General features: G+C 42.8%; 2 protein-coding genes across 3 annotated transcripts; one reads left to right on the forward strand and one right to left on the reverse strand.

Annotated features, from left to right (window-relative positions):
- The first annotated feature begins 3,076 nt into the window (after positions 1-3,076).
- On the forward strand, positions 3,077-5,952 carry selenok (selenoprotein K). The gene is made up of 5 exons (XM_084069085.1): positions 3,077-3,160; positions 3,688-3,778; positions 4,581-4,655; positions 5,116-5,211; positions 5,472-5,952. Exons 1-4 carry the CDS (start codon positions 3,142-3,144, stop codon positions 5,204-5,206), a joined length of 276 nt encoding a protein of 91 aa, XP_083925211.1. The 5' UTR covers positions 3,077-3,141; the 3' UTR covers positions 5,207-5,211; positions 5,472-5,952.
- Positions 5,953-6,393: 441 nt separating this feature from the next.
- Positions 6,394-14,925, reverse strand: actr8 (actin related protein 8). Of its 2 annotated transcripts, none has more exons than XM_084069083.1 (13): positions 14,650-14,925; positions 13,961-14,131; positions 13,624-13,734; positions 12,599-12,703; positions 12,127-12,300; positions 11,718-11,811; positions 11,418-11,550; positions 10,166-10,319; positions 9,865-9,960; positions 9,602-9,742; positions 9,017-9,344; positions 8,320-8,483; positions 6,394-7,381 (listed from the first exon to the last, which is right to left on the reverse strand). In XM_084069083.1, the coding sequence occupies exons 1-13, from the start codon at positions 14,782-14,784 to the stop codon at positions 7,238-7,240; spliced, it is 1,950 nt and encodes a 649-aa protein (XP_083925209.1). In that variant the 5' UTR covers positions 14,785-14,925; the 3' UTR covers positions 6,394-7,237. The 2 variants fall into 2 exon arrangements, with proteins under 2 accessions (XP_083925209.1, XP_083925210.1); XM_084069084.1 differs by having other exon boundaries at positions 7,255-7,381; positions 8,307-8,483.
- Positions 14,926-23,204: the final 8,279 nt, after the last annotated feature.

Genomic DNA, 23,204 nt, shown 5'->3' on the forward strand with positions numbered 1-23,204 from the left:
GCCTCATTCATTGTCTCGAACACCCAGCTGGTTTGTCTCATTTCTGTCTCATTTCCTCTCAAATACATGCACACAATCTCAACCTCTGTCTCTCAGTCCCTCTCTCTCCGTCTGTCTAGCTCTCCTCCTTTTCTGTTCCTATCTCGCTCCCTCCATCCCTCTCTCCTTCCTTCCCATCTCTCTCTCAAATGGTGACCTCACCCAACACCCACATCACAGTGACTTCACCAGCCAGCAGCTGCAATCAAGGCCAGAGAACAGGGTGTTGGTGGAGGGGACAATTAACATCGCCACAGAGTCTGGGACACTGGGGTGAAACTGCAGACCGCAGCCCAGGGCCATGGATCAAAAAGGAGTTCTGCCAGCAGACTTAAGAGGAAGATATCAAATAAAATTCTCGTCCCCTCTGTGTCCAACCTTGCAATTTATAAACGAGTTACTGGTTATAGCTTTGAGGCTCACTTTGTCAATTATCTGTTAATTTAATTTCTTGCCACCACCAGTGTGTAATTTCAAGTGCTGCCCACACATATTGTCTGGGAAATTGAACAATTGAACCTCAGTTCAAGTTCACCATTGAGTTACATTAAACGCCACAAAGATAAAAATGACAGAAGCTTACTAAACATAATGCCCCACTCATCTCCACTTTCTAAAATAAAATGAACACTGTAGCAGGTGGTCAAGTGTTTCTCTGTGGGTGGGAGCCCTGGAGGGCTTGTGTAACTATAGCACACAGTCACAGCATCCTGGGTTTGAATCTTTCTCATGCACTATGTTAGGCTATCCCCTTCCTCTCTACCCTTTTTATCTATCTAATTTTTAAGACCAAAGATATCCTCGTTTTGCTTTTACTTTTGATCCAACAGCCCACAGGGGAAATTATATTTTCAGCTTCACCCAGCTGATTGCTGCTCAAGTGGTCAGCTCATGCCCAAAGATAGGGTTTGTTTGTGTAAATAAAGACACTTTGATAGCCTTGTTGACTGGTGTGGGAGGTTGTTTTGTCTGACAAGAACAGTGTGAGAGAATCTGTAATGTCTACCTGCTGGGACAACTGTGGGGGAAGCTCATGCCAACATGAAATCAAGTCATGGAAATGGGAGAGAGGAGGAAGAGAGAAAGGGCACGAAAGAGGAAAAAGTCAGAATGAGACCAAGAATATTAGTAAATGGCCAACGTTGGGTAGTTTTGTGGAATGCTGTGAAATAGGAAGCTGTGGGTTTTGGCCTAGTGTGTATTATATTCAGCCTGTCTGTGTATGACAGCTGAAAGGTGAGTATAGTGCTGACTGGGCCAAACCAAACCAGTGCAACAGACTAGAGGTGGTCAGGACTCAGGAGCCGAGTCAAATGTGTCAGAAAACATTGAACCCTGTCGTAGCCAAAGTCGTGGTTGGGCTAATGAGTAGGCTAGTTTGGGCTGAATGACAGTACATACGATATAGCTCCGACGGAACCTCCCTCTCCCTCCGCTGTATAGCTCCGAGATGAGGTTCCTCGTTAGTTACTGCCGTCTGTTTTCGAAATGGTCGCACGTCGTCCACTTTACATGTTTCTTACCCCTTTCTGCACATCGTATCCAAAAAGTAAAGCATTTCCGCCACTCTCTCAGATGTTTGAAGTTTTAACGCGCCATAAAAGCCATCCAACGGCTTGAAGAAAGTATTTAATTTGCCTCGGTTTTCATCCGGTTACATGGTTTTTAAGACATTGCGCAAGAGTTGCGCCCGTAGAGATAACATTACTATTTACCCTACTGGTCAAATGTTGAATTGCATCTTCTAATGCAAAATATTATGGAACCGGATGAAAACCGAGGCAAATTAAATACTTTCTTCAACCCGTTGGATAGCTTTTATGGCGCGTTAAAACTTCAAACATCTGAGAGAGTGGCGGAAATGCTTTACTTTTTGGATACGATGTGCAGAAAGGGGTAAGAAACATGTAAAGTGGACGACGTGCGACCATTTCGAAAACAGACGGCAGTAACTAACGAGGGACCTCATCTCGGAGCTATACAGCGTACAGCGGAGGGAGAGGTTCCGTAGGGGCTACATACGATACAATACGACAGTTTGGTGTCTTTGGCTAAAAGTTAGGCTAAGTTGGTTAAACATTCTTCTAGGATAAGGTTATCTCATAAACTGAAAATATAAAACACTTACCTAAATGAGAAGAGAATGCTAAAACGACTGTCGCTTCTCGTCTCCCCAAATTGACCTCGTTGACATGGAAATACGTCACAAACGTGTTTATTATTTTTGCACTAATATCTTCTCCCCCCCTTCACATCATTCCATGTTTTGGACAGGTGACATAACATTTAGCGTCAGGAATTCAAGTCAGGCTACCTACAGACAGACTTTCCAATACATATGTGGTCAGTATTTATACTTCTTTACTAAACACGGCTGGTCTGCAGAATATTGAACCAGACACCTTGAGGATAAATGAAGTACCTTAGGAACTAGCTAAGTGTTGTGACGGTAAGAGAGCGCCATCTGCTGGACAAAGGTATTAAAACAGGGAACATGAAAGCATGACGTGCAGTAGTGTAAACAAAGTAACAATAAAGTACATTTTTTAAGTACTTTTACTTTACTGAAGTATTTCCAATTTTCATTACTTTTACTTCTACTCCACTACATCTCAGTGACAAATATTGTATTTTTTTCCTCCACTACAATTATTTGAAAACTGTTGTGGTTACTTTGTAAATTTTGATTATTATCAAAACATACATTAACCACTTCAGCCCTATTTAAACAAATAGACGATTTACAAGCTCACAATGCGTTGCATCTGCTATTTTTAAAGCATTCTTATACATTTGGAAACTTATGAAATGGGACATTCTGCAAAATTAGTACTTTTACTTTCAGTACTCAAGAATTGAATGTGAATACTTTTGTACTTTTACGCAAGCCAATTTTGAATACCGGACTTTCACTTGTAATAGTCTATTATGTGTAAATTGTGGTATCGGTACTTTTACTTAAGTACAAAATGTGAGTACGTCTTCGACCACTGATGAGGTAGTGATGACTATAGATTTATATAGTGATGACGTGTACAACGGATGCGGAAGTACATCCCAGATCATAAACAACAGCAGAGACTCAAGTGAGTTGCTGTGAAGATGGTGTACGTGTCCAACGGTAAGTGGCTTTAAACGTTATTAACGATCTTTCATCGGCATTTTGAGCTTCTAACTAGACATTCACATGGTTGTTCTGTCGGCGATTCGTTGTTCAAAACGTTGAAGTTGGTTTGATCGGTGGCTCAGCGGTATTTTGACAAGCCTAGCTTGCTAACAATAGCTTGTGTCTCTGACAAGTTAGGTTAACACAACAAAGTTAAACGTGTTTGTTTTTAGACGACGTTTATGTATTGCCTTGCAAATACAGTATGCTTAGGCTGACAATATTCCTTAGTTCGCCTGCTACACTGGGTGTCGTTGGCGTCAGCCGGCATTGATTGGTCAATGGTTTACCTTTAATGGATTTTTAGCATTCCATGGACATTACTTGCTGCTTTGGGTGACAAGAGATGACGTATGATCTGTGCCAGTACATTGTCTTCCCCTTGGTTTGTTGATGGGGTCATCATATCATATCTCTTGTCTTCTACCTTCTCCTGTCTTCCCCCTGTTGTGTGCCCCTCCTTTCCTCCCCTCCTCTTTCAGGTCAGGTTCTTGACAGCAGGACGCAGTCGCCATGGCGACTATCCTTGCTGGTTGACCTGTTTTGGGGAGCAGTGGAGTTCATTGGCCTGTTGTGAGTGAACCACCTCAGATCTGTCAAACACACGTCACTCATATACCATAATAATGTATAAACATACACAGATTAATGCTACACTTTAATTATTTCCATACAATAATGCCCAACTGACGGCAAAAACACATCTTCACTTCGAGTAATACCAACAGGACGTCTAATAAACACATGACTTGCTCAAGGATCTCAGACTTCATGTTGCCATTCTATGATGTCAGTCATCTGTTTTGTGTGAAATGTGCCTAATGGCCCTTCTGGCAGCGTGCATTTTGCAAGAAATGTGGAAATCAGTCCAATGAATTGCGAGATTAGCCCTAGACACAGACCCATTTGTAGATGCATTGTGTGTGTGTGTGTGTGTGTGTGTGTGTGTGTGTGTGTGTGTGGAGCTAGTCTTGCAAACCACTGGACTGATTGGCACCAAACTTCCATTTCATAATGGAAGTCAAAGGGACTCTGATCGGGCTGAATCCTTGCCCAAATTTGGAGTCATACGTTGTAACGTTAAAGACGACTAACAGACATGATTCCTAGATGAATGATGTCACAGGCTAGCTACATGAAGCCTGAGGTCCACATAGGAACCCTGCCTTTCTCATGTGGATCCTGAGATATCAGTTGTCATGGTAGTTCAACTGGATCATTGTTTGTTTTTCTTTAAACCAGGACAGGTCCTGTCTAATCTTTCAAGACAGATCCTGCTGCAGGATGGGTGCCCAGATTGGGTCCTGCATTATATCTTCCCTTTTGTCCCATTTCAAAATAATCCTAAATATTTAAACTGCTCCTTGTCTTCCAGCTTTCAGTCTCTAGTTCAGCCTGATCTGACAAAGGATGGAAAATCTGGTTCCTCAAGATTCAATGATGGCAAAGGGTAGGTCCTACTCTTGTCTGCTTGTCTTCTAATGCTCGGTGAATGAGTCCTGCCTATATGTGCAAATTGGCTCTCTGACTAGCAATGTTTAAAACAAAACCGCTGACATACAATTATAAAGTGTTGTAGATTTGGTTGCTTGTCATTTCACTCATTGAGGCTTGGTTTTTGATAACTTGCAGAAGAGGAAAAGGCCTCCTAATAAACATAGTTTGTATGTAACACTGTTATGCTAAGTGTTATGTCCTATTACTGCATGACAGAATTGAATCCCAATGCTTTTACCATGCATTGAATACTCCCTTGTGCGATACATTTAACTTATCAGTGGTTCCATCACCAGGGTGATTCATTTGTATATGCTTTATTTAACTTGATATAACTGTGATATTGTTTTCTCTCATCTGATCTCCCCTTTGTTCCACTTCACCCCTCATGCTGTTTTCTCTTGCTTATGTAGTCCCCCAGGTCCCCCTGGTGGTAGGAGGAGGATGGGCAGGATAAACCATGGTGGAGGCCCCAGTGCTCCACCCATGGGAGGAGGAGGATGAGGAAGGTAAGCTCCCTGCCCCTTTACATTATGGACAAAGAGGCTGGTCTTTAATCCTGGGCCCCTGTACTGCTGACTGTACAATACTATCACCTACATTACAAGCAACCGACAGTCAATGAGTGCAAGGAGCCATTGTAATTGTGCATTTTCCAGTAAGATAGGGGAGCCAAGGAGAGATGTTTTTAAGAATCTATATAATATGAACTTCCATTCGATTTTGATCTATTTTCCTCTCATCCCTACCAATTTGCCTTTCTCTCCAGGTAAACGCTTACACGTATAGTGTAGGCATGGGGCGTGGTGGCACAGCCTCTCTCTGTTCAGAACCTGAGCGATGATGATGTCTCACCCCCCCCTCCTCATTGGTTGCCTCTGCCATTGGCAGATTCTTGACGCCTCCCTGGGAATTCCTACACGTAGGGGCCAGGATGGCTGAACATGGCAGCTGTACTTCACTTCCTCCCTATTCCTATTCCTGATAACTCCCCCAAACCCTACACAGTAAAATCCTGTTTCATCCATTTGTAACTCGAACTTGTGTACAGTGCAAATGTAACCAAATTGACCAGTTACATTTGTACCCTCGGTTAAATTAAGACGGAGGGAATTTTACCTAGGCACAATGGTATCTCACAGGGATGTAAATGTTACGGTCCTCCCGCTGAGAATGAATTATTGAAGTAGTTAGTTTGTCATTGTTTTGTATCCTTCTGTTTGAATAAAGATTTGCGCTGTTTAAACATGTTTACTGGCATGCTGTATCATTCCAGAACCACCAAAGTTCTAATGATAATGTATCTGGAACTCTATACTATTTAACTCAAATAGTTTTATACCATTAAATAACCTTTTGCTACTGCTTATAGATTTGATGTGACATTTGAGCCTATGCCCATCCTGTTGTTTAAACATTTGCTCATCAGCTGGTCTGGAGATTTTGGCCAGTAAGCATAATGCCCAAGGTTAGGGAAAGGTTTTGTCTAAACAAGTCAAGCAAAGTTGAGAGATTGGATTTTAACAACACAATGAGAAAGAAAACATCCCTCCAAATGTATTTACAGTTATAAAGTTGAAGTGTCTAGTGAAATAAATGTTGTCTCACTACTAGTATGTACAGACTATTAAGGGGTTTAAGAACCCATTTCAGTTTGTGTCGGGGGGGGGGGGCGGGGGGAAGACAAATGCACTGGGTGACATTTAATCCAGATTCAGATTTGTGATTAAAATGTACAAAAATCATGTATTAGTATTGGCATGTACTTAATTTCAGACGGATGCAGTGAGAGGCAGGAGAGATATAAACATGGTATGGGTTTTTACCACCGGGATGCACACATACCGGTACTTTTTTAATTTAGTTGGCAACCATCATGTTTCAGCTTTATCATGTAGATAGGCTTCAGTCAGAATCTGTATCCTATATCATCACCCCAAAAAGTATGTAACAGTTTAGGACAGTATTTTCTAATCTTCTCTGATGTCTCCCATGTGTATTCCCTCTGGTTCCTCTCTCTCTGTGAACCATTTTAATATCCACTTCATTGTAAGACAAAATAGCCGATCTACAAGCTCACAACGCATTGAAATTGTTTTATGACTGCCAAAGCAGAAGCCTCCCTCTCCTCCACATGAAGGTCCAAGCACAGGGTGAGCCACAGAGCAAAGCCCCTTTGGGGCATGCTAGGGACTCAGTGCCTTGCAAAAGGTCACTTCAGCAGTACAGTGACATACATGAGATTTGAACCCTGTTTCTCTACCGCCATACTGACCTTTGTCTTACAGTATGTACTTTGCCTTATTTGTTTTACTAGTTCATTTCATGTGGATGTTCTCCGTGTTCCCAAGGTCTGAGGAAGAGCCTGGTGGCTCGAAATGTTACCACCATTAAATACTTGCATATGGGAGCATAATACTGGTGTGTGTTGTCCGTGTTCACCAGACAAATACGGCCCTTGCAGATTTTTCAGACGAAAGCGGCCCTCTCGCAGAGCATGCAGACGTTTTCATTTCATGTGGACATTCTCTGTGGTCACCAGACGAATGCGGCCCTCTCGCGGAGCATGCGGACGCCAAAGCGATGCCACTCTCTCTGGTGGATCCACATCTCCTGGGTGGTGTCCAAACACGCCAGCACCGCCCCGCCTTTCCACGAGATCAGACGAGGGTCCATGTCCTGCAAAACGTGCACACACGTATATCACTAAACTTAAAATATATATTTAAGTGGCCTACCAACAACGTCAAATTATTAAGTATTATAATAAATAACTATTAGTTAAATATCCATTGACTACTGGCAAATGCATCAAATTATTTATGTGCCAGTGACCGATGCATGCCAGATTTGAATTTAGTAACATGTTGGATGATTTATTGATTATTTGGGTGGCGTACATTCCCCAATCCCCACCAGGGTGCATTGTCGGCTACAAAGTACAGACAATAGAAATCATCTGCACTCTAGAGTAAACTGAAGCATTTGATTCGAATTTTGAAGATGATTGCTATGGTTGGAAAGGATAGTAAAATAAGCTCCTTGTTGAACTTCGTTTGGAGTTAACCAAAATCCTGTGTATGATTATGGTTCCAGCACAGGCATTGAGGTTCTCATTTACAGTCAGTTCATGTCCCCCTTGAAGACCATTTCAGGTCTAAGTTACCCTTTTTATTAAGGCATTTCTGTTTTATTCGATTTTACGGTGGAAAAAGAAAAAGGCCGGGAGGACAGAAAGGGATAACCACTAAAGCTCTATTTTATACATACCGCAATGTTGTGCGGAAAAAATAGTTGATCTACAAGCTCAGATCGCAATGTATTGTGAGCTTCTACATCTGCTTAAAAAAGATAATAATGTATGTAATCACTTGCCGAAAACAGGGACACCAGATTTAAAGTGGTTAAAGAGGCCATGAGGCAGATTCATTCTCACTTCACAACTAGATCTCTGCCTATGTGGTACATTCATTAAGTGGCTGAGTCACCACTCACTATACACCACGGAATTGCCAATCAGGTTGAGGACTGTGTCCTACACAGTAAAATCCTCTGTTAATCACACGGAGTGTAAAAACTGCCAGTTAGTCTTTGTACTACATACAGTATCAGATCACCTTGGGACGTGTGATGACTTCCACATTGTCGACCAGCCTCCTGAAAGAGGGCGGCATCTTGTTGATGATGCGATGGAGTAGGAACTCCTGGGCACCGTGGAACATCAGGCCTCCACCCACCACCAGGATGGAGCTGTACATCTTACGCTTCGTCTCGTCAGATGCTACCAAATAAAGAAAGATATGTTTAATTAAACAGGAGGTCTTACTACCGGTGTCAAAAGTTGATGGCAATTGATTTTTGACTCTTTATTTGTAACATTTTTTTAAACTATTCATCATTTCATCATTTCTTTGTGAACGGAAATATGTTTTTCACCATGTTGTGATTAATATGTTTGTGGAAAACAATATATAAATAAAATAAGAAGTCCTTACACACCAGCATTGTTTTGTGTGTGAGATTAAATTTCCAAAATACGTATATCTTTTTGATCTGTTGTTTGTGTCATTGGTACATACACACAGATTTTTATTCGGAACCAGGTTGATTTTTCACCATGGATAAAGGCATCAACCTGTATGAATGAATGAGGCATCAACTATTCGAGTAGTTTTGATGTGAGATTTTTGTATTGTTTATTCGTCATGTCCCCAGTGTGCAAGGACCTTTCGGACATAGTCTTATGTTACAGAAATTGCCCTTGCTTCCTGTCCTAAAACCATTCTTTGCTTTCTTCTAAATGTCGCTCCTCACCACAACAGTCGATGCTGTGCAGTATGGCCTTGTCCAGGCCCAGGGCCTTGCTCTCAAACTGGCTCATGATCGCCGTCTTCCTGGAGAGCAGGCTAGAGGGGGGCTCCTCTACCTCTCCGGCCCCTAGAAGGCCCTCACCCTGGGAAGCCCCCAGTTCCATCTCTGTCTGGCTCCCACCACCAAAACCACTGCCTCCACCACCACCACCGCCGCCGCCACCTCTAGGGGGGTCAGAGGGGTCGCCGCTCCCTCCCTGTCCACTCAGCTCGCCTTCCACACCTCCTCCAGGTCTGGAGATGGTCTTCCTGTCTGCAGAGGATTTAGAGGACTGGAGATGGGTGGGGAGAGAGAAAAGGGAGGTGGAAGAAAGGAGAGGAACAGGAAGAGGTTGAAGGTGGAGGAGATGGGGAGAATGAAGCGGAAATGGGAGTGAACGGCAAAGAGCAGGAACAGACATAAATAGTGAGTGTGAATGTGTGTGTGTGTGTGTGTGTGTGTGTGTGTGTGTGTGTGTGTGTGTGTGTGTGTGTGTGTGTGTGTGTGTGTGTGTGTGTGTGTGTGTGTGTGTGTGTGTGTGTTAGTTACCTGGTCCTGTTTACTCTGGGTGCCCAGCAGGTAGTGCTCATCGTGAGGATCCTCTGGGTCACCTTGGGAGCGGTACTGCAGTGATGTCATCTTCTGACCCACAATGCCAAATGTTGTAGGATAGAACAGACCCATAGGTGCCTGAAATGAAGAAATGTGAATGAGAGAGAGACAGAGAGTATGCTGGGTGTGTGTGTGTGCGCGTGTGTGTGTGTGTGTGCTGAAAGGGCAGAAATTGTCCTTTGGCATTTGTAATAAGTTACCTGTAATTTCTCATCTCCTAGTCGAACTTGGAACAGAAGAGCTGGGGCTTCTGGGAAACGTGTGCGGAACTCATGATCTTGTAGTCCTGATATGTCCTTTTGGAATAGTGCGGAGGAAAAGAAAAACAAGTATTGTGTTTGTGTTCAAAGTCCTGAATTCAGTGTCCTCCTCTTTGCAGTTGAGGAGAGCAATGGTAGTTATCAAAATTGTGCTGAAAGGGTGCTTTTTTGTATCTCATGAAGGTAGTAGGATGACCTCAAGTTGTGTACACGCTACACACACACACACACACACACAAACCTGATTTAAGTGACAGAAGGTCTCTTTGAGCTGTTGTAGTAGCTGACAGTCCAGTCTATTGGACAGTTGACATTCTCTGTAGGGGAAGCCTGCCCTCTGCAGGAGCCAAAAGAAACTGCGAGTCACATCTGACCCACCATATGCCAGACATAACCTGAGGCAGAAAAGCAAAATAACAAAATACAGACACAAGTTGAATTGTACACAATATAATATGAATACATTTTAAAAAATGGTTTTGTTTTTACAGTGTGACTCTATAGGAGGCTGTCTGTCTGTGTGCTTGTGCAGAGCTAATCTCGCAAACCGCTGGACCGATCAGCAATATGATTCTATTTTTCAGAGAAGGGAGCAGTACAGCTTTTTTAAAGTGATGCTCAAGTTTGGCATTGGCATGCTAAAGTTCAGCATCTGAAGATGAAGCATCCAACCATCCATTACTAGTTCACTGCGGGGTCATGTCATTGTGTTGTCAAGCATGCATGCGTAAACGATGGTGCCAATCACAAAGATGGTGCCACAAAATGGTCCTGTCCCACAAAATGATTACCACTCAAATTGAAGGGCTCTATGAGGAGGACACTATACAAAATATTTGCAAAAGCCTAAAAGCAGGCTCTAACCATAGACTAACATCTTGATACAACTTGATATTAATAAATTACTGTGCACTGATTTTGTTATTCTAGATACATTTCCCAACAAAAGCTTGTATAAAAATAACTTAAGAAATAAGGTTTTAGTGCACTAAACAGCATATCTCCTTGCTCCTGACAGAGAATGTACATCTGTAAACTTACATAAATAAACATGCTGTGCAGTGTGCACACATAGTATCCCACAGCATCTCTTTGATGTTGTTTGCTTAAAGCAGCACTATGTAAAAATCTTTTTAAATAATTATTTAGTCCAATCTATATGGTAGAGTATGTTAAATACAATATAACTTTACAATTGGGGTGGTTGTATTTTGTCTCCCTGCTCTTCTATTGAGACATTTAGACTGTGTCAAAGGTCATGTCTCGCCTAGACACAAGATCTGACACAAATTTTGACCTGATAATGGTCAAGATTCAATTTATCCCCTGAGCAAGCAGGCAGGCTCTATTAGCTCAAAAGGTAAACATTTCAGCACTTGCACATTATCAGATCGTCCCATCCCTTGTGCCTATTGTATTTTCGGTGCGTGAAATGTAAATTAAGCAAAAGAGTACATGGGGAAACGTTTCATGTCAGGGCTTCTAGCTCCTACCTGGAGTTGCGGTGGGACACCCCGTCCTCTACGCAGCACAGGCTGGTCTTCTGGTCCCCAACATCCACCACACAGGCACTGCTCAGCCCACTGCCAAACGTAGCGCACACTGACTCCTGGTGCACAATGATGGCTGCATGCACAGGATGGGACACAGGGTTACACTGTGATTGTGTAGTAGCGAGTACTGCACTTCGCGCACGTGTGTGTGTGTGTGTGTGTGTGTGTGTGTGTGTGTGTGTGTGTGTGTGTGTGTGTGTGTGTGTGTGTGTATTGGGGGGGGGGGGGGGCATGCATTACCAGAGAAGCCCATGTTGAGAAGCAGCATGTTGACCAACTCCTTGATGTGCTGTCTGTTGTAGATGTCAGGCACCAATAGGATGCACCTGTAATACTGACAACCAATCAGAAACGGTTAACAGCCAAACATGATACTGACTACATACAGTATACTGTGTGTGTGTGTGTGTGTGTGTGTGTGTGTGTGTGTGTGTGTGTGTGTTACACACGCACGCGCACGCACACGCACACACACACACACACACACACACACACACACACACACACACACACACACACACACACACACACACACACACACACACACACACACTATAGATATTATATTATTATTATTACATATTTTGAGATGGGCCCTTTCAAGGGATTCAAACTCGCAGCGAATGAATGAATAATGGATGTCTTTTACCTTTAGGTCTTTGAGGGGGATCTCCAGGTTTTTCTGGATGACGTGGGTCCAGATGGTCTCCAGGTCAGTCAGGACAGCCGTCAGAGAGCCCCCGGGGCCAGTGTGCACATTGAGCTGTCCCCTCACCATGGGCCAGTGGATGTCATAACAATCTGATGGGTTCACATACAGCGCCTGCAGGAGCAAGGGAGGAGAGAATGAAGATGGAGGTTGGGAGACAGAATGAAAGATCATTAGAGATAGAGAAAGAGAGAGAGAGAGAGAGAGAGAACACAACACAGAGGAAGAGTAGTACAGAGAAATGGAGAGAGTCACAAATGATGAGAATGTAAGATGGAGAGAATCATTATGAGAAGGAGAGGTTAGGGAGGCAAGCAGACAGAAAGACAAACCCCAAAACAAAAAGGGTGAGCTACAAAGAAAGTGTAGCTCATTTCACAGGATATAGACTCATTAACACAGACTCACTGACCTCGTCCCCCACCAGGTACTGAGGGTGGTGGGCTGTGCTGGTCCACTTCACCCTGGAGCTGCTGTCCAAAACCCCTGGACGGATCTGACGGTTGTATGACCTGGCCTGAGGGTGGACGAATGCACACACGCACGCACGCACACACACACACACACACACACACACACACACACACACACACACACACACACACACACACACACACACACACACACACACACACACACACACACACACACACACACACACACACACACACACACACTTAAACATTACTAAAACTTCTAGGCTTTGAAATACAGATAAATTCTCTCATAGCAATATTTGGGGTCTCAAGCGTCCCCCTCCAGGCAAATTCTACACAATTAGACATAATAGCCTTTACATCTCTCCTGGCAAGACGGCGTATTTTACTGCAATGGAAATCTTCCACGGCCCCATCCATCTCTAAGTGGCTAAAGGACGTCAAGCTGGAAAATATTTGTTTTTCTGTTAAGGGCATTGTTATCCTTACTCATTTGTTCTGTTTTATTGTACTTCAATAGTTTTACTAACATTCTAAGTTTAAACCCTCATACCATGCAAATGTTCTATTACTATTACAACCATTTCTCCATGTACACAGAGATAAAGGGGGGAAAAAGCAACAAAAAAAGGGAATACAAATGTACCTCTGTAACTATGTACTCACAATTTTCCCTAATAAATAAATACATAAAAAACATTACTAAAACTAAAAACAAGCGTCTCATGGCCGTTTGAAGAATGAGATGAGATTTATAAAAAAATAAAAAAAATAAAAAAGGAGAAAAACAATTAAAATCAATGCTTTTCAAAGAGGAAACAACAATGTGTGGTGCTGATGAGAGGAACCAAGTGCCTTATTGTTGCCATTAGCAACCCTCACTAAAACATACAGTATCCTCCCCCCCCACACACACAGATATGCCCAACACAAAGAAGACACCATACAACGCACGCACGCATGCACGCACGCACGCGCACACACACACACACACACACACCTGTTCAGCTGAAACTGGCGTCCTCCGGACCCCATTTGACATCTTCTTGGACCAGATGGCCTGATCAACCATTTTAAGACCATTCTGCCTCTGTTCACCACTCTCTGGTTTCTGTTGGAGAGAGAGCAGTACAGGGGAATAGAATGAAGTTTTTTTTTATCATCCACACATATGAAAATAATGAGCATAATGAGACAAAATATATATATATATTTTTTAAATCTACAAAGTAACTAGTTGTGTACGCTAGTTATTTAAGTGCAGTGGAACAACAATGAGCCAGCTAGATAAAGACTAAACTGTGTAATGTCCAAATATAATCACATTAGTAACTTACATTCAGACCCTCTCTTATTAGCCATGGATCTTCATGTTTGGGCTGTCCATTCTGCTTGTGTCTGCGGCCTATCACATGTGGGATTGTCACTGGAAGTGTATCAGTTGCTCTGCCGATTCTGAGTGACCTCGAACCAGGGTGGATGACAACTACAAAGTTGCTTTGTATTTGCTGAAAAAAAGATAGAACATTATAATCTGCAGTACAATACCTATGGTATGAAGTTCAAGCCATGCATTAGGCTGACGATGGAAATTCCACCACAGCACCAGCCTACTAAAAAAGGCATTCCATCATAAAGGCTTTTTGTGATTACTGTTCAAAATACTGTTTTTACTATTATTTCATTATCCAGGTGAATGTAATCCATTATCCCTCAGTGAATTCATATATTAAATCGAATATATATTAAGATATTGAGATGTAGTAGGTGACGAGGTAAAATGATGCTGAAGCCTATGGTACCTTGAGTCCTGCAAGTTACAAAAATATATATGTTGATAGTTTTTAAGTAAATATAAAGTAAGCAACTCATAAGTATGATCAGGATTATAATCTAGTGACAGATGTGAGAACAGCCTTGACCGACGCTAATGGAAAAATATCCCGCTTCGGACAAGGATGTAACTTTATAGTACTCATATACGAGTCACTTCTGGGTTAGATTCTATCTCAAGTCACATCTTTACTTCTTGAAGAGGTTCTGGGATCGCCGGGGGGGCGATGGGTCGTTTGACCCCTCGCTGCTGCTCCTTGTCTTTCTCTTTCTCTCGCTCTTTTTCCTTCTCCTTCCCGTTTTCTTGTTCTCTCTCAGCTTGGGTCATTTTCACCGTTTCGTTGTTTTAACAAAAGCAGTATTTTTCAAATAAGTGATTGAGAACTTCAAATTCCTTTCATAAAAAAGCAAATCATAAGATGTAAAATTGTGGCCACTTCGCTTCGTGGAGCTTTGCTGCCACTGAAGAACAACATCACACTTCCGTATTTGGCCACGTGATACGAAGCAGCGCTGCCTATTGGCTGACTGGAGTTTTCCCCTTAGCTCAGTTAAAGGAGTAGTTCATGCTTTATATTTAAACAGCTAATAATACGCAGTGGTGGGAAAAGTATAAAAACAATTTACTCAAGTAAAAGTATCAATACTGCAATATAGAAATTATTCTGGGCACGCTCACACTGCACTTTTATTCTACCTATGAGGGCGGATTCTGCCAATGCATTTCAATGGGAATGAAGTGGGGTTTTTTTTGTTCTTCTTTTTTTCCAGATAACCACAACCGCTCCATTGCCATTGAAATGCATTGGCAGAATCCCTTACAAATAAAAGTCCAAAATTCAAAATTTACTTGGGTAAAAGTACAAAAGTATTGGTATCAAAATGTACTTAAAGTACCAAAAGTAGAAAGTACTCATTATGCAGAATGTTCCATTTCACAAGTTAAAATGTATACAAATATTTTGAAATAGAAGATCTACAAGCTATTTTCAAATGGCCGAAATGGGCTGAAGTGGGTAATGTATGTTTTGCAATGATAATAATCAAAATCTAAATACCCTGAGCAGGTGAAGTCAATGAACCAGCTATAGGCTAGTATGGTATCAAGGTATTACAGTGGTATTTAGAAATCCTGAAGGTATGATTGTTAATACAACATTTCCACATACCTATGTTTGGATGTCCAACTACCAGAGCAGTTTATTAGCTACATGATTTAGTCTACCAGCATCATCTCTGTTGAGCACACTGATGTATCTGTATCCACCATTACAACAAGTGTTATGAAAGTCCTCCAGTTTAAACCAGTGTGAGGATGCTTTTCTTCTCCATGATTCTTGCCTTGATGTCCAGCACCTGGCCTAAATACAGGTACAAGATGTGCACACAATCTCCTCTGTGAAATGGTTATGACAGGTGTCATGTCATGATGTCAGTAAAGTGTTACCATCATAGCCAGTCAGGAATCAACCATCCTTTTGTGACATAATGCAGTAACTAGAAACAACCACCAGGTGTCCTTATTCATCCAGTCTATAAATGTTTTAGTTTAAAGGTAGAGTGATTTACTTTGGTTAAAATAAGTATGTAGATGGGTGTGATAGATTAAAATACGAAAAGCCCTAATATGACTATTAAAAAACACAGTTGTAAAATACAAGCATCTTCTTTCTCAAAATGTAAAAATACTACTAAATGTCATTTCCCATCGTTTTTTTAGATGTAAACCTTCATTGATAATGTCAAAGTTGCTTTATATTTTCATGTAACATCATATCAATATGACTCATGTGCTCTTTAAAATTATTTAATATTTAGATTGATATGCAGTCTAAAAAAACTACTAAACTACTACTCTAACTAAACAAATCTTTCTTTGCTAGGTAAAAGTATATCCAGTCGTTGAACTCTTTTTGACATTTTGACTGATCTTTTTCTATCTATCTAGCTAATGGTAGCTATCTATTACTGAAATTGACGTTTGTGGGTATATCTAAGTGCAGCCAGAATATCAAATTACTACACCATGGTAAAAAACAAAACGTCATACTGTAGAGTGACACATCAGGCGATGGTTCTATATATACTGAACATTTATTGCATTGTATGGGTTAAAGTGTCAAAACAAAGACAACTATGAACACACAAATCAAGCAATTAATTCAATTCAATCTTTATTAGAAGAATTAGAAGGACGAAATAAAGAAAAAAGCAATTAATTTGCCAAACAAGTCTATAACAATAGATAACACAACAGAAGATTATAATTCTCTACATGTGCAAATGTATAGTTTATTTTAAATCTTCATACTGCCTGGTAGTTACATCATAACAGTCCATCTCTTAGTTGCAAGCTGATTCTCTATAATCATGTTCCCCCTCAGTAGGTCTAAAAAGGAAGGACACATCTCGGTGTGAATGCTCTGGTTATTTTAGAAGACATCTCTTCATTTTAACTCACAATAGACATCTGCAGGACAGACTGTTTTTATTCTGGAAAGACAGGCCGGTGTCTTCCAGCACAAGGCTGGCATCCTTTCTTACTGATGTGTACAGAACCTCCCGAACAGAGGCGGCTGCTGCCTCAATGTCACATCATCTTCAACAATTGCCTGGTTCTGTGTAACCGTTTCATCAAGAGTTTGATGCATCTCCTGCATGTTCATATTTTGCTCATAGTCGTGTTCCACCTCAACGGGTCTGGAGTGGAAGGACGCCTCTCTAGGTGAATCATATTTGCTCTCTGCCAATGTTTCATCTTCAAGTATTCCAACAGCCTGGCTCTTTGTAACATTTTTAGCTAGAGATTGATCGATCCCGTGCATGGTTGGATTTAGCCCAGAATCATGTTCCTCCTCAACAGGTCCAGGCACATCTCTCAATAAATCATGTTCACCTTCATCTAGAGTTCCAGAGATCATCTGCCTGCTTAGAGTTTGACTGCCGTCATGTTCCTCCTCAGCAGGATAAGACTGGAATGACATATATGTGGATGAATCATGGTTGACCTCTGACTGTTTCTCTTCTTCAGCTATTTCAATAGCCTGGTTCTCTGCAGCACTTTCATCTTGAGTTTGATTGATCACCTGCATGTTTAGATTTTGCACGCCATCATTGTCCTCTTTTTCCTCTATCTCCTCATTGTCTTCCTCAACTTCACTCTCTGTGTCTTCAATCATGAACCTGATGCGAGAACGCGGGGAGGCCACTGAGGCATGCGCTTTACATCTCTTCCTGGATCTGAGGGGGGTGGAGCTGGAAGAACCCAGCACTGGAGAAAACGAGCCATCAAACGGGCTATTGGTCAGCTTGTCACCGTGGTCATCTTCCTCACCTTCATTAAGCACAGCTGCTTTCCTCTTCTTGGGTGTTGTTAATGACAGTTCCAGCGCCTTGTCTACATCAAAACTACCGTCCAGCTGGAGGTATGACAGCAACATCCTCTCCTGTGTTGCCATTTCCTGTTCGTCTATGATGTCATCATCTGTGAACATGTCATGGATCATATCCTCAACCTGAATGCCTGAATGCTCGAGGGACTCAAGCCCTCTGGTCATTTCAGAGGAGGTCTCTTCGTTTAAACTCACAGCGGGCATATGCAGGACAGACAGTTTTTCATTCTGATGGGACAAGTCACGGTCATCCAGCAGGACAAGACTGGCATCCTTTCTTACTGATGTGTCCATAACCTCCTGAACAGAGGCATCTGCTGCCTCAACATCACTTAAAACCTTGCTGAAGGAAGCATTTCTGGCTGAAACACTTTTGATCTGTAACTGCTTTTCATCTTCAACAATTTCAACAGCCTGGTTCTGTGTTACAGTTACATCTAGAGTTTGAGATATCTCCTGCATACTCAGATTCTGCTCATAGTTGTGTTCCACCTCAGCAGATCTGGGGTGGAAGGACGCCTCTCTAGGCGAATTACATTTGCTCTGTGGCAATTTCTCATCTTCAAGTATTCCAACAGCCTGGTTCTTTGTAACACCTTCATCTGGAGTTTGATCGGTCACCAATATGACTGGATTTAGCCCATAATCGTGTTCTTCTTCAGCAGGTCTGGACTGTAAGGGCACATCTCTGGGTGAATCAGGTTTTATATCTGAGAGTTCTTCATCTTCAACAATTCCAACAGCCTGGTTCTCCCCGACACCTTCATCTAGAGTTCCAGAGATCACCTGCATGCTTAGATTTTGCCCAACATCGTGTTCCTCCTCAGCAGGACCAGACTGGAATGTTACATCTCTGGATGAATCATGGTTGACCTCTGACCATTTCTCTTCATCAGATATTTCAACAGCTTGGTTCTCTGCAACACTTTCATCTAGAGTTTGATAGATCACCTGCATGTTTAGATTTTGCTCGCCATCATGGTCCTCATTTTCCTCAGTCTCCGCATTGTCTTCCTCAACTTCACTCTCTATGTCTTCGATCAAGAATCTTATGAGAGAACGCGGGGAGGCCACTGAAGCGTTCCAATCACATCTCTTCCTTGATCTGAGGGGGGTGGAGCTGGAAGAACCCAGCACTGGAGAAAACGAGTCATTAAACTGGCTATTAGTCCGCTTGGGCATGTGGTCATCTTCCTCTTCCTCACTTTCATAAAGCACAGTTGCTTTCCTCTTCTTGGGTGTTGTAAATGAGTACACCGACTGATCCATCTCAGAGACACAAGAGCCATTGACACTCACATGTCTGAGTTCTTCATTCTCTCTTCCCACAGAAAGTGACTCGTCTACATCCAGACTTCCCTCCAACAGGGGATGTGACAGCAACTTCTCCTGGGTTGCCATTTTCTGTTCGGCAATCTGCAGGACAGACTGTTTTTTATTGTGAAGAGACAGGCTGGTTTCCTCCAGCAGGACAAGGCTGGCATCCTTTCTTACTGATGTGTCCATGATCTGAACAGAGGCATCCACTGTCTCAACCTTTCCATTTTCAACCATTTTAACAGCCTGGTTCTCTGCAACACTTTCATCTGGAGTTTGATCGGTCACCTGCATGACTGGATTTAGCCCATAATCGTGTTCTTCTTCAACAGGTCTGGGCTGATAGGGCACATCTCTGGGTGAATCATGTTTGATATCTGACGGTTCTTCATCTTCAACCATACCAACATCCTGGTTCTCCCCAACACCTTCATCTAGAGTTCCAGAGATCACCTGGATTCCTAGATTTTGCCCACCATTGTGTTCCTCCTCAGACTGGAATGACACATCTGTGGATGAATCATGGTTGACCTCTGACCATTTCTCTTCTTCAGCTATTTCAATAACCTGGTTCTCTGCAACACTTTCATCTAGTGTTCGATTCATCAGCTGCATGTTTAGATTTTTATTGCCATCATTGTCCTCATTTTCCTCAGTCTCCTCATTGTCTTCCTCAACTTCACTCTCTGTGTCTTCGATCAAGAATGTGATGAGAGAACGTGGGGAGGCCACTGAAGCATTCCCTTCACAGCTCTTCCTGGATTTGAGGGGGGTGGAGCTGGAAGTACCCAGCACTGGAGGAAACGAGTCATCAACCTGGCTATTAGTCAGCTTGTGACTGTGGTCATCTTCCTCTTCCTCACTTTCATCTTCAACAATTTCAACAGCCTGGTTCTGTACAACAGTTTCATCTAGAGTTTGAAAAATCTCCTGCACACTCAGATTCTGCTCATAGTCGTGTTCCACCTCAGCAGATCTGGAGTCGAAGGACGCCTCTCTGGGCGAATCATATTTGCTCTCTGGCAATTTCTCATCTTCAAGTATTCCAACAGCCTGGTTCTTTGTAACACTTTCATCTGGAGTTTGATCAGTCATCTGCATGACTGGATTTATCCCATAATCGTGTTCTTCTTCAACAGGTCTGGACTGGAAGGGCACATCTCTGGATGAATCAGGTCTGATCTCTGACAGTTCTTCATCTTCAACAATTCCAACAGTCTGGTTCTCACCAACCCCTTCATCTCGAGTTCCAGAGATCACCTGCATGTTTTGATTTTGCTCGCCGTCATTGCCCTCATTTTCCGCAGTATTCTCATTGTCTCCCTCTTCTTCACTCTCTGTTTCTTCGGTCATGGACCCGATGGGAGAGTACCTGCAGGCCCCAGACGCATTTCCTTCACAGCTCTTCCTGGATCTGAGGGGGGTGGAGCTGGAAGAACCCAGCACTGGAGAAAACGAGTCATCAAACTGGCTATTAGTCAGCTTGGGCATGTGGTCATCTTCCTCTTCCTCACTTTCATAAAGCACAGTTGCTTTCCTCTTCTTGGGTGTTGTAAATGAGTACACCGACTGATCCATCTCAGAGACACAAGAGCCATTGACACTCACATGTCTGAGTTCTTCATTCTCTCTTCCCACAGAAAGTGACTCGTCTACTTCCAGACTTCCCTCCAACAGGGGATGTGACAGCAACTTCTCCTGGGTTGCTATTTTCTGTTCGTCAATCTGCAGGACAGACTGTTTTTTATTGTGAAGAGACAGGCTGGTTTCCTCAAGCAGGACAAGGCTGGCATCCTTTCTTACTGATGAGTCCATGATCTGAACAGAGGCATCCACTGTCTCAACCTTTCCATTTTCAACCATTTTAACAGCCTGGTTCTCTGCAACACTTTCATCTGGAGTTTCATCGGTCACCTGCATGACTGGATTTAGCCCATAATCGTGTTCTTCTTCAACAGGTCTGGGCTGATAGGGCACATCTCTGGGTGAATCATGTTTGATATCTGACGGTTCTTCATCTTCAACCATACCAACATCCTGGTTCTCCCCAACACCTTCATCTAGAGTTCCAGAGATCACCTGGATTCCTAGATTTTGCCCACCATTGTGTTCCTCCTCAGACTGGAATGACACATCTGTGGATGAATCATGGTTGACCTCTGACCATTTCTCTTCTTCAGCTATTTCAATAACCTGGTTCTCTGCAACACTTTCATCTAGTGTTCGATTCATCAGCTGCATGTTTAGATTTTTATTGCCATCATTGTCCTCATTTTCCTCAGTCTCCTCATTGTCTTCCTCAACTTCACTCTCTGTGTCTTCGATCAAGAATGTGATGAGAGAACGTGGGGAGGCCACTGAAGCATTCCCTTCACAGCTCTTCCTGGATTTGAGGGGGGTGGAGCTGGAAGTACCCAGCACTGGAGGAAACGAGTCATCAACCTGGCTATTAGTCAGCTTGTGACTGTGGTCATCTTCCTCTTCCTCACTTTCATCTTCAACAATTTCAACAGCCTGGTTCTTTACAACAGTTTCATCTAGAGTTTGAGAAATCTCCTGCACACTCAGATTCTGCTCATAGTCGTGTTCCACCTCAGCAGATCTGGAGTCGAAGGACGCCTCTCTGGGCGAATCATATTTGCTCTCTGGCAATTTCTCATCTTCAAGTATTCCAACAGCCTGGTTCTTTGTAACACTTTCATCTGGAGTTTGATCAGTCATCTGCATGACTGGATTTATCCCATAATCGTGTTCTTCTTCAACAGGTCTGGACTGGAAGGGCACATCTCTGGATGAATCAGGTCTGATCTCTGACAGTTCTTCATCTTCAACAATTCCAACAGTCTGGTTCTCACCAACCCCTTCATCTCGAGTTCCAGAGATCACCTGCATGTTTTGATTTTGCTCGCCGTCATTGCCCTCATTTTCCGCAGTATTCTCATTGTCTCCCTCTTCTTCACTCTCTGTTTCTTCGGTCATGGACCCGATGGGAGAGTACCTGCAGGCCCCAGACGCATTTCCTTCACAGCTCTTCCTGGATCTGAGGGGGGTGGAGCTGGAAGAACCCAGCACTGGAGAAAACGAGTCATCAAACTGGCTATTAGTCAGCTTGGGCATGTGGTCATCTTCCTCTTCCTCACTTTCATAAAGCACAGTTGCTTTCCTCTTCTTGGGTGTTGTAAATGAGTACACCGACTGATCCATCTCAGAGACACAAGAGCCATTGACACTCACATGTCTGAGTTCTTCATTCTCTCTTCCCACAGAAAGTGACTCGTCTACTTCCAGACTTCCCTCCAACAGGGGATGTGACAGCAACTTCTCCTGGGTTGCTATTTTCTGTTCGTCAATCTGCAGGACAGACTGTTTTTTATTGTGAAGAGACAGGCTGGTTTCCTCAAGCAGGACAAGGCTGGCATCCTTTCTTACTGATGTGTCCATGATCTGAACAGAGGCATCCACTGTCTCAACCTTTCCATTTTCAACAAGTTTAACAGCCTGGTTCTCTGCAACACTTTCATCTGGAGTTTCATCGGTCACCTGCATGACTGGATTAAGCCAATAATCGTGTTCTTCTTCAACAGGTCTGGGCAGATAGGGCACATCTCTGGGTGAATCATGTTTGATATCTGACAGTTCTTCATCTTCAACCATACCAACATCCTGGTTCTCCCCAACACCTTCATCTTGAGTTCCAGAGATCACCTGGATTCCTAGATTTTGCCCACCATTGTGTTCCTCCTCAGACTGGAATGACACATCTGTGGATGAATCATGGTTGACCTCTGACCATTTCTCTTCTTCAGCTATTTCAATAACCTGGTTCTCTGCAACACTTTCATCTAGTGTTCGATTCATCAGCTGCATGTTTAGATTTTTCTCGCCATCATTGTCCTCATTTTCCTCAGTCTCCTCATTGTCTTCCTCAACTTCACTCTCTGTGTCTTCGATCAAGAATGTGATGAGAGAACGCGGGGAGGCCACTGAAGCATTCCCTTCATAGCTCTTCCTGGATTTTAGGGGGGTGGAGCTGGAAGTA

This window comes from Gymnoscopelus microlampas (genome assembly GCF_963454915.1).
Source record: "Gymnoscopelus microlampas genome assembly, chromosome: 10".
NCBI classification, from domain to species: Eukaryota; Metazoa; Chordata; class Actinopteri; order Myctophiformes; family Myctophidae; genus Gymnoscopelus; species Gymnoscopelus microlampas.